We start from the raw sequence: 12,500 nt of genomic DNA on the forward strand, positions 1-12,500 counted from the left end.
TGGCCAACAGAGGAGTCAGGAGAGATGTCCTGCAAACACTGGATGACAGGGAATTATTGAGACGCTACAGATTGGATCGTGCAGGAATCATGTTTGTGGTGGATCTCCTTAGAGATGCAATTACTTCACCAACTCGACGCCACAACGCTATTACACCGGAGAAGAAAGTAATCACAACCCTGAGGTATTTGGCAACAGGGAAAATGCAACAATGCAGCAGTGATGACTTCGGTCTGTCCCAATCCTCCGTCAGCAGAGTCATCACCCAAACACTGACAGCTTTGTCACAACCTAATATTGTGACACAATTTGTTTCATTCCCGCTGGATGCCCGCACTTTACACACACATAAAAGGGCATTTATGGACATTGCAGGATTCCCTGGCATTGTGGGTGTAATTGATGGAACACATGTGAGAATAATTGCGCCATCAGAGGACGAGGCTGTCTTTGTTAACAGGAAGAATTTCCACAGCATCAATGTGCAAATAGTGTTCAATGCGGCCTGGAAGATTTTGGACATTGTGGCTAAATGGCCAGGCTCCACACATGATGCGAGAATGCTCTCCGAGAGTGGCATCAGACAGCTTTTTGAGAGACGCTATGTGCCAGCTAATTGCCACTTGTTAGGGGACAGTGGCTATCCATGCAAACCATGGCTCCTTACACCTTACCTCCAGCCACGCCAAGGGCCCCAACTAAACTATAACAGGTAAGCCAAACAATACAAAAATCATGGAAATGAAATGCAAGCAATATGTTAGAGCATCCAAGTAGTGCAATATTTCCATCAAATAATTAAAGGTCTGTATTCTATTGTAGGGCCCACAAGACAACAAGAGCGGTGGTGGAGCGTGGCATAGGCCAGCTTAAGAGGCGCTTTCATGTTCTCCACGGAGAGGTGCGGCTGAGGCCTGAAAAAGTCAGCAAAGTCATCATAGCCTGTGCAATATTACACAATATTTGCAAGGTTAGACAGATTGCAGAACCTCTGGAGGATGGCGATGAGGATGAGGATGGAGACAACGATGAGGATGGTGGTGAAGAAGATATTCACATTCCACAGGGGAACCTAGCCCAGAGTGGACTGCCTTACAGGGCAAACTTCACAAATTTACATTTCAGGCAAGCTGTAGCCCCATGTCATTTGAGAACTTGTGATGGTATTAAGAACTACCACAGTTTTACTGCACATCACCTGCAATTGTTAAATGCAAGACACAGAACACAATCTCTAAATGGTTTATTTTTTAGGTGTTCAATTTTAAGGCGGTAGTACTCCTCCTGAAGGGAAAGGACTTTTTTTTGTTGTTCAAACACATCAATTGTGAGTTGCAATCTTCTCTCCAGCAGGGATGCTGACGGAGCAGGTGCTGCGGATGGGAATGGTGTTTGATCCGCCGGGCTATCCTGAGTAGCAGCTGCAGATGGTTCAGGCGGCAAACTTGATGGGCCCGGTTCTTGTGATGGCTCCATGCTACAGAAATACATAGGCCTAGTTTAATTATTGTTTTGATTAAATTAATTTAATACAATGAGCATGGATAACACATGAAATGGCTTCTGCAATGAATAAACACTGTTGATATGAATAACCCTGTGTCCTACCTTTGCTGCATTTCAAGGGCCTGCATCATTGACGTGTCAATGCCTGTTGGCAGCCCGGTGACACTGACCTCAGAGTGTCCCAGGACTTGAAAGACAGTGTCGGCCACCTGGGACAGCCGCTTTGCAGGTGGTCCACCCCCTAGAAAGAAACAGTCAATGAACACAGTACTTAGGCATGTAAATTAACTTTGCCAGCAGGAGCAAGTTGCCAGATTATGTGGTAGGCCATAGTATTTTGCTCACCTGTGAGTGAGGATTCCCGCTTGTGTGCTGCAATCTCATATTTTGCCTTGGACTGCAGCACATACCACCTTTTCTCACAATCGTCGCCTGTCCGCACCACCAGTGGAAAAGAGGCATTGATTGTTTGGGATATTGTGTCCCAGGCGCGCCTCTTGCCTTGGCTAGTGACAGTTGGGCCAAATTTTCCTCGTAACATACCTTTATGTTCGTTCACCAACTGGGCCAGCAACAAACCTTGCTCCTCAGTCCAGTTCGGCTTGCGATTCCTTTTTTTCTCCATTTTCTGTGTTTGTAGGATATTTGTTAACAAGCCTTCATAAATAGACCAGCCAGCAATCACAGACATTGTTAAAAGCTGAGCTGTGTTACCCTCGTTAAGTTCACACTGAGTTGTAACGTTGCAATTTCTACTTCATTAAGGACAGCCCCTTGAGATAGGCCATCTTGTTTTCAATGGGGTCCATATGGAAGTGAAAGTACAAAATATGCCAGCTAGGATATTAATATGAGCAAATGAGACACAAATCATTATTTGAACAGGGTGTAATGAGCTTAAGTTTTCACATATTTTAGATTCTAATGTTAGGCTATAACCCCTACAGCTTACTATTCATTTTCCAGATATTTTCTTGAATGTGAAATATTATTTACAATTATAGTCTGCATAAGATTAGAGTGTATAATTATGTTTATTGATTTGAGGGTACATCCTTTGCTCATTATCACCAAAAGTTCATTTTCATCAAACTTGTAGGATCAACCAATCACGGCTTTTGAAATGATGACTCATACCTAGCAACGGGGTCAACCACACCCCCTCACTAAGATAGGATTTTTCATCCATTCCTGGCTCAGAGTTCACTGAAAATGTTCTGGAATCACTTCTAAGCTAAAACTCCTGGCAAGGAATTTTTAGGTTAAGTTAGGAGCTCTCTGAGAGGATTCTCAGAATCTTTAAGGATACGGGCCCAGAAATGTTTGTTGAACAGAAATGCCGTGTTTTCAATTGTTAGATTGTCATTTCAATTTGCCTCCTGAATGGACTGAATTTAAACTCCACTGACCCCAACCCTGCCTGACCCTAATCCTGTCTGACCCTAACCCTGCCTGACCCCAACCCTGCCTGATCCTAACCCTGCCTGACTGACCCCAACCCTGCCTGATCCTAACCCTGCCTGACCCTGACTGACCCCAACCCTGCCTGACCCTGCCTGACTGACCCCAACCCTGCCTGATCCTAACCCTGCCTGACCCCAACCCTGACTGACCCTGCCTGACCCCAACCCTGCCTGACCCTGACTGACCCCAACCCTGCCTGACCCTGACTGACCCCAACTCTGCCTGACCCTGCCTGACCCTGACTGACCCCAACCCTGCCTGACCCTGACTGACCCCAACTCTGCCTGACCCTGCCTGACTGACCCCAACCCTGCCTGACTGACCCCAACTCTGCCTGACCCTGCCTGACTGACCCCAACCCTGCCTGACCCTGCCTGACTGACCCCAACTCTGCCTGACCCTGCCTGAGGCTAGAGGCTGGAGGCTGGAGGCTGGACGCTGGACGCTGGAGGCTGGGGGCTGGAGGCTGGACGCTGGACGCTGGGGCTGTCGTTTCTGAAAATCCCTGTTTTAAAGTGGTGAATCCGTTTTAACATGGTGAACTTTAACCTACAATATTACATTGAGGTGACTAGATAAAAGAGAATGCCATCATGTCAATGTTGAATAATAGATTTATTAGACAAAATAATAGAAAGAAATCAGTCAGTGTGAATTAGATCAAGAGAAATGTAAATAAAACTTAAGAAGAATGTCGTCAAAACGGTTCATGTTCAAAGAATAAAATCAAGAAATCCCACTTAACCCAAAAAGGCTAAAGGTGCTACTTGACTTTAATCGTATCCAGTAACCACAGAATCCTCAAACCTTAAACAGGAGAAACCTTTCCTGAACCAAATGTCATTCATGTACAATACAACAACAGTGAACTCCAATGTCCAACAAGTGAGCAAAGTCATCAATTTTTACCGTAATATTTATAATAGACGCAATGAGACATAATCCGACGGGAGTCTTAAACCCTGAAACTAGCTTTTACATGATATACATCTATTACTAAACTCTGGTTGAATGATCATAGTTTTCTCAAGAACATGAGGTGGCTCAGTTTTATGCAGGCCCAGTGTTATGAAGACCCTAAATGTCACAGGAAGTCCTGCCTGCGTAGGTGAGAGGTGGCATCTCCGGTATAAATCACCGTGGTTCCTGGCTGCTGTCTCGGTGCAGGGGGGCGGGGGCGGGGGCGGGGGCGTGCAGGCAGCTGGTAGCGCAGCTCCTTCCAGAAGGCCGAGGAGAGGGTCTGGGAGCGGGGGCCTCTCCAGGGGACGCTGCAGCCAGACTGGGCCAGCAGCTGCAGGGCCTCTGGGAGGGGGTCGGCCTGGGGGAGGGGGAGGAGGGGGTCGGCCTGGGGGAGGGGGAGGAGGGGGTCGGCCTGGGGGAGGGGGAGGAGGGGGTCTGTCTGGATCAGAACCAGCCTTGTCTGTCTCTCTACCAGCGCTGCATGAATACCACTCAGTAGGCTGCACTCGCTGTCCTGCTCCAAACCCAGCCCCAGGCCCGGCCCCGGACCCAGACAGATTGGAACCAGCACCAACCTGCGGCTCTGCTCTATGCAGCCCAGGACCGCCTCAGACACCGCTGGAACACAGAGAAGACCATATTAACAACCAGCAGGGGGAAGGACTGGGAGTGTGTGTGTGTGTGTGTGTGTGTGTGTGTGTGTGTGTGTGTGTGTGTGTGTGTGTGTGTGTGTGTGTGTGAGTGTGTGTGTGGATCAGGACTCACCCTGCCCTGGTAGAACATCTCGGTCATAGAGACACAGGCTGTAGCCAAACTCCTTCTCCAGAACTACCAGTAGGTGGCGCCGGTCCTCCTCGTTCAGACCCGCCTCTGTGTTGCTCTTATAACACATGACATAGGCGTCATAACGCTTCCCGTCTGGAACAGACAGAATCACAGCGTTGATTGAATTACATTAATTTATTGAACCTTTATTTCTACGGGGGAAAACCTAGTGAGACCACAGCTCTCTGACACCCTGTCCTCAATATCTCAGTTAAATACACACATCAATACATCAACACCATATACACATAACAATCACATCCTTCACCAAAGAGGTCATCTATCCACACCCTAAACTGGCACCAGAACATCCAACTGTCATGTCTTCATGTCTTCATGTCTTCTGTGGATTGTTGCAGCAGTGATGAGCACCACAACTACATTTGAGGAAGCTCAAGAGTAAAGTTAGAGTGAACCAACTCTACCAAGCAGTTGGGTAATTGATGTTCTTGCAGTGAGCCGGTTTTATACATGAGAATGCAGCTCATCACTGGTGACATTGTATAAGCAGCACAGAACACACACACACACACACACACACACACACACACATATTGCTACAACCAACTGTACTCAGTGGGGCGGCGTGTCCTGGTTCAGGGTACTCAGTTGATCAGATGTGATTCTCACCTGAGGCACGGTGATGGAAACCCCAACCATGTTCCCGTAGAAACAGCACGATGTCCACTCTCAGCTTCACGTAGACTATGGTAACCACGGCTACGATGACAAATAACCCCCCCACCACCCCGAACACCAGAGACAGATCGACAGGAGGTCCTGGGGGGGCATGAAACACACAAACCCTGAGAGGGAATCACACACACACACACACACACACACACACACACACACACACACACACACACACACTCCCTGAGAGGGAATCACACACACTCACACACACACACACACACACACACACACACACACACACACACACACACACACATAAACACACACACACACACACACACACACAAACACACCCTGAGAGAGAATCAAACACACGCACACAAGCACACACCCTGAAAGGGAAACACACACACACACACACACACACACACACACACACACACACACTAATTTCATACACACCAGTCAATTCAAACGGCTGTTTTCCTTCATTCATGTTAGTTCATGTTAGTCAGAGTTAGTTCATTTTAGGGTTAGGGTTAGTCAGAGTTAGTTCATTTTAGGGTTAGGGTTAGGGTTAGTCAGAGTTAGTCTAACTTACTTGTCTGGGTCAGAGTGATGGAGACATTGATGTGTTTCTCACGGTCAGACTGGATCACACAGGTGTACACGTCACTCAGATGCTCCAGAGAAATCTGTCTGAACACCAACGATGCCACCTCCACCCCCCCCACGCCCCCCTCCTCCGCCTCCTCCCCCCCCTCCCCCCCCTCCTCCTTGGAAAACCTGGACAGAAGACACAGGTGTGTCATGTTAGCTAGACCCAGGCACGGCCCACAGGTGGGTTGATTGACAGTGTGTGTTGTGTGTGTTCTGAAGGTGTGTGTTGTGTTTGTTGTGTGTGTTCTGAAGGTGTGTGTTGTGTGTGTTGTACCTGTAGAACACTGGCAGGGTCTGGTTGGTCCCCAGCAGTGGCTCTGCTCTGCTCGTCCAATACACACGGTCCATGTCGTTGTACAGAACAGCCTTGCAAACGATCACTGCAGGTAACCCTAGAGACAGACACACACACGCACAAGCACACAAGCACACAAGCACACAAACACACAAACAATCCAATGTCAAACACAAAATCTATCATATGCATACACACGCATACACACTCATACACTGCAGTGATCGTATACAGTTCATATGCTGCTACACTGTTCATACTGTAACTTATTTACTCTGCTATAATGCTAATGCTTACTCATATACTGCTACACTGCACTACTTATATTATACTGCACTACTTGCTGCTCATATATTGCACTACCTGTAAATACTGTTCATTGCACTTTCTGCTATTTTGCACTTCTGGTTAGACGCTAACTGCATTTCGTTGTCTCTGTACTTGTACTCTGCACAATGACAATAAAGTTGAATCTAATCTAATCTAATCTAATCATACACACTCATACACACTCATACACACACATCCACCATGTTGACTCACCCAGACGGAGACCCACCACCTCCCCCTGCTGAGGGGACACAATCCTGGGCTCCAGCAGTCCTGAGATCTCTGCAGCAGGAAACAATACCGTCACTACCCTGGTGTCTGAGTGTGTGTGTGTGTGTGTGTGTGTGTGTGTGTGTGTTTGTGTTTGAGAGTGTGTGTGTGTGTGGGGGGGGGGGGTTAGGGTTAGGGTTAGGGTTAGGGTTAGGGGGGGGGGGGGGGGTTTAATACAGCAGACTGGTTTTCTTGCCTTTCTCGCCTTTCTCCACCTCCAGATGGGTGGTCTGGGAGGCGTTGACCCCCCGGCCAGCGTACAGGAAGGACACCACGCAGGTGTAGCGGCCAGCATGAGACGGCTTAACACTGCCGAGGCCTTCAAACCCAGAGGACATGGGCCTGCAGTCCTACAACACACACACACACACACCTCAACATCCTGCAGTCCTACACACACACACACACACACACACACACACACACACACACACACACACACACACACACACACACACACACACCTCAACATCCTGCAGTCCTACAACACACACACACACACACCTCAGCATCCTGCAGTCCTACAACACACACACACACACACACACACACACACCTCAACATCCTGCAGTCCTACAACACACACACACACACACACACACACACCTCAGCATCCTGCAGTCCTACAACACACACACACACACACACACACACACACACACCTCAACATCCTGCAGTCCTACAACACACACACACACACACACACACACACACACACACACACACACACCTCAACATCCTGCAGTCCTACAACACACACACACACACACACACACACACACACACCTCAGCATCCTGCAGTCCTACAACACACACACACACACACACACACACACACCTCAGCATCCTGCAGTCCTACAACACACACACACACACACCTCAGCATCCTGCAGTCCTACAACACACACACACACACACCTCAGCATCCTGCAGTCCTACAACACACACACACACACACCTCAGCATCCTGCAGTCCTACAACACACACACACACCTCAGCATCCTGCAGTCCTACAACACACACACACACACACCTCAGCATCCTGCAGTCCTACAACACACACACACACACACCTCAGCAGCAAACCTGGATTTGTTTTTTGATTGTTTGGAGTGTGGTGGCCCCTCCCACTCTGGTATTCATGGTTTTATTGGACAGAGACAGTAGAGAGAGACAGGAAAACAGGAGGAGAGGGCATGTCAGCAGGGCATGGGCCAGATTCTAACCCATGCCAACATGGGCATGTGTGTGTACTGTAGACCATGGTGCCGGACCACTGGACCACCCCAGGCCACGGTAAGGTACCAGACCACTGGACCACCCCAGGCCACCAAATATGTACTAGTTATCTCTGAAGGCATAAAGCCGTGGTCCCCCTGGCCAGGGAGAGGCAGTGATACTGTCTGTCCTCAGATCTGAGGGAGACCTGAAGCAGAGATCTATATTGAGGCTCCAGTGGTGGGTGGGTGGGTGTGCGTGCGCATGTGTGTGTGTGTGTGTGTGTGTGTGTGTGTGTGGGATACCTTGTACCATGTGAAGGTGGGGTTGGTGAAGGCTGGCGGCAGGGCGGGGGGGGGGCAGGTGGGGGGGCGGCAGAACTGGTCCTGGGTGCAGCTGAGGGGCACGGTGTTCCTGTCTGTGTAGCAGCCCTCTGAGAACACCGTCAGGTTGAACAACAGCGAGTGCACCGGCACGCCATCGCCACGGCTGCACACCACACACACAGAGTTAGGCAGGTCGTGGGATGCAGGGTCTGTTGTGACTATGTTTTTGACGATGACAGACACTTACACATGAGAGCAGGCATACACCCCCTGGTGGCTGGGGGACACCCCCACAATGACCAGGCTGTTTCCCCAGGTTAGGACCCCCTCTCCCAGGGCAGACCTCCCAGGTAAGACCTCCCCCAGGGCAGACCTCCTGGTCCACTCCAGGGTCATGTTGCCATCCCTCCACTGGCTTGGGCAGAGCAGGACGGCCATCTCTCCCTCCCTGGCGGTCTCTGGCCTGACACGTCCAGTACCAGGACTCACCAGACCTGGGAAGGCAGGACACAGGGTTAACCCCTAACCTTAACCTCTAACCTTAACCCCTGACCTTAACCCCTAACCTTAACCCTTAACCCCTAGCCTTAACCCTTAACCCCTAGCCTTAACCCCTAACCCCTAGCCTTAACCCCTAACCTTAACTTTAACCCCTAACCTTAACCCCTAACCCCTAGCCTTAACCCCTAACTCCTAACCTTAACCCTTATGACCAGTTCCTAACTTCAGTGTGAGATAGGGAATTTCAGAGGAGATTTTGCATGTTTCAGACCCACACATCTGATCAGACACCTGACATCCTGAAAGAACCCTATTTATATTTCTATATCAATCTCACATGTCTTTGAATGACAACTCTTCCAACTGAATGTTATTCAACCACAAAATCAGTGTGATTCAACACAGATAACCGTGTGTTGAGTGTCATAGCAAAGAGGGGTGAATACTTATTGACTCACGACATACCAGCTTTTCATTTTTAATTAATTCGTAAACAATCTATATTTTCACTTTGACATTAAGGGGTATTTTGTGTAGATCAGTGACAGACCTGAGAGGTAACATTCTCATCCCGCTATGAAGACCACCCCTTAAAGCCCTGAGATCATTCCCACACACCTGGAGACAGAGAGACTAGGACGAGCAGCAGCAGAGGGCTCATCTCCCGGTAGATACCTGGCCGCTGTCCGCTGTCCGCTGGGGAGGAAAGCGAAGACTAAAGTCAAGACACAGGAGAGATGCAAAAACTATGAAGATGAGCTCCACGTTATCCCCGAGGGAGGCAGAAACTGCTTACACTATTTGTGTAAAAATAACAAAAACAAGCAGGTTTGGATTATTCGTTTAACCGATTGTTCACTCTGTTCAAACCGAATTCAACATTCTGACAGTTGTCAACGGGAATCAATCAATCAATCAAAAGTATTTGTACAGCACTTTTTACATAAAAATGTCACAAATCTTCACAACGAAAACAATAATAAACAATAAATAGAATACAAACAATATGATCTAATACCAAACCATAGACCCCCAAAAGTAAGCCAAGGAAAACAAAAAATACATTATAACTCATGAACTCACCTTGGAGGTGTTAAGTGTCAAGTGTGGCGCGCAAATGAATGAAAGAAATTGAAACATCATTTAAGATAAACCTCCACGATGAAAACGACGGTCAACTTCCGTGACTCCCACGGTGATATGTTGGTTGTGGTATTAGCGCCACCTTCTGGGCGAACAGGCACATCTACAGACACCTGCTGACCTTTCTGCTCCTGAATCACCTTCAAGTTCTGTTTATTTGTCATGACATTAAATACAAGTAAACAATACAACGAAATGCCTTCGGCAAAGCAGCTCTGAACATCAACAACAACAACAACAACAACAACAACATCATCAACAACATCAACATCATCAACAACAACATCAACAACATCAACATCAACATCAACATCAACAACAACAACAACAACATCAACAACAACATCAACAACATCAACATCAACAACATCAACAACAACATCAACAATGTTAGAATGTAATAAAGATAATAAGCTCATAAAAACGATTTTACAACAACAAGTAATAAAAACAATAATAATAATATCGATTAATCTACATGACTGGCTGTTGGTGGTCGGTCTCATTTAGTACCACAGCAACTACACTCACCGGCCACTTTATTAGGTACACCTTGCTAGTACTGGGTTGGACCCCCTTTTGTAGCCCATCTGCTTCAAGGGTCGACGTGTTGTGAATTCAGAGATGGTCTTCTGCATACCTTGGTTGTAACGAGTGGTTATTTGAGTTACTGTTGCCTTTCTATCATCTCGAACCAGTCTGGCCATTCTCCTCTGACCTCTGGCATCAACAAGGCATTTTCGCCCAGAGAACTGCCGCTCACTGGATATTTTCTCTTTTTCGGACCGTTCTCTGTAAACCCTACAGATGGTTGTGCGTGAAAATCCCAGTAGATCAGCAGTTTCTGAAATACACAGACCAGCTCGTCTGGCACCAACAACCACGCCACGTTCAATGTCACTTAAATCGCCTTTCTTCCCCATTCTGATGCTCGGTTTGAACTTCAGCAGGTCGTCTTGACCATGTCTACATGCCTAAATGCATTGAGTTGCTGCCATGTGATTGGCTGATTAGATATTTGTGTTACCGAGCAGAACAGGTGTACCTAATAAAGTAGCCGGTGAGTGTGTATCATCAACTATATCATCAACTATATCATCAACTATATCACCAACTATATCATTGTTAAATAGCCTAATAAGAACAAAGTCCTATTTCCTGGTGATTTAAATGTTTATTGTCTGTTGTTGTCTGTGGTTAGTACAGTGGGAAGGCCGTCACCTCGCCGAAGCTGGACGGTTTCTGCCGGAGGTCGGGCGTGTTGCGGCGGAAGCCGAAGCAGCCGTTGTATCCGGTCAGCGGCTTGTTGTCAGACAGAAGGCCGCTGTGGTTGCTCACCTGCTCCCGAGAGTGACCTGAACGACCCACCGGGACAGATCACCATCAATCACCATCATCCAGCCAAGTCACTACCTGTCTTCCTCCGTAGACTAACCCTACACCCTACACCCTACACCCTCTATCATCCCCCTCTCCTCTCCTCTCCTCTCCTCCTCCTCAGAACCTCTAACACCCTACATCACCCTTATAAAAAAATAAAAAAGTGTCATCCTTTCTCCAGCACTGTGACTGCTGATGTCACTTGTTCTTCTGGAAGGTTTTACTGATGATGATGTTCTATAGTTGATTCACTTACTGAGACAAATGGACTGATTGTAAGTCGCTTTGGATAAAAGCATCAAAATGATTCAAATGTAAATCTAAATGTAATTAATCCATGGATAATAGAGGTCACGTGACTGTGACCTGTCTGACCTGCGCCGGTCGTGTTCCGAAGGTCCAGACACTTCTGCGCAGCCGTACTGCGTTGCTCCTGGTTCCGGGTCTGCTGCAGCACCCTCTGGACCGCGGGGCTGGCTGTGTACCGCTCCGCGTGCGGGTCGGTGAGCGCGTCGTACCGGGGGAGCACCGACCAGAGCCGCGGCCGCGTGTGTTCATACCCGCGCGCCACCGAGCTGACGGCCACGCAGTCCAGCACGAACTTCTGCTCGCGCTTCTCAGGCCCGGAGGACGTCATGATTCAACTCTGCAATAATTAATAAAATATCATATTTATCTCAAAAGACGTGTAGGTTATATTGCTTTATTATACTTAATTGTTGCATTGTTGAGGAGCCCAAAGCATTTCATTGCACCGTCGCTGGATTCTGTGTATATGACAATTAAACTTTGATTTGATTTGGCTATTGTTTTATGAAATTGCTAAGATCTTACTAGATCCATATGTGTGAAATGCACGTTAGAATAGATATGAAACTTGTAACTGCGAATATGTTTTTCCAGAAGGCTAAAACTTGTAATTGTCACAACACTTACCTGCTGATATCAGACACCTGGTCACCTGAACTCCCGCTGACAGAGTGAC

General features: G+C 47.8%; 1 protein-coding gene and 1 long non-coding RNA gene across 2 annotated transcripts; one reads left to right on the plus strand and one right to left on the minus strand.

Moving 5' to 3' along the window:
• The first annotated feature begins 399 nt into the window (after positions 1 to 399).
• Positions 400 to 1,489, plus strand: LOC310824411. The gene is made up of 3 exons (XR_014555029.1): positions 400 to 712; positions 823 to 1,125; positions 1,354 to 1,489. It is a non-coding gene; the product is annotated as an uncharacterized lncRNA (long non-coding RNA).
• Positions 1,490 to 3,624: 2,135 nt separating this feature from the next.
• Positions 3,625 to 12,152, minus strand: LOC310824414 (interleukin-1 receptor-like 1; the record flags this gene model as incomplete). Its single annotated transcript, XM_083697667.1, has 12 exons — positions 3,625 to 4,548; positions 4,696 to 4,848; positions 5,386 to 5,535; positions 5,993 to 6,177; positions 6,326 to 6,443; positions 6,890 to 6,958; positions 7,143 to 7,296; positions 8,471 to 8,654; positions 8,739 to 8,985; positions 9,611 to 9,707; positions 11,357 to 11,490; positions 11,891 to 12,152. The coding sequence occupies 12 exons, from the start codon at positions 12,150 to 12,152 to the stop codon at positions 4,055 to 4,057; spliced, it is 2,247 nt and encodes a 748-aa protein (XP_083553793.1). The 3' UTR covers positions 3,625 to 4,054.
• Between the last annotated feature and the right edge of the window lie 348 nt (positions 12,153 to 12,500).

This window comes from Argentina silus (genome assembly GCF_951799395.1).
Source record: "Argentina silus genome assembly, contig: scaffold_167, whole genome shotgun sequence".
In the NCBI taxonomy this organism is placed as follows: Eukaryota; Metazoa; Chordata; class Actinopteri; order Argentiniformes; family Argentinidae; genus Argentina; species Argentina silus.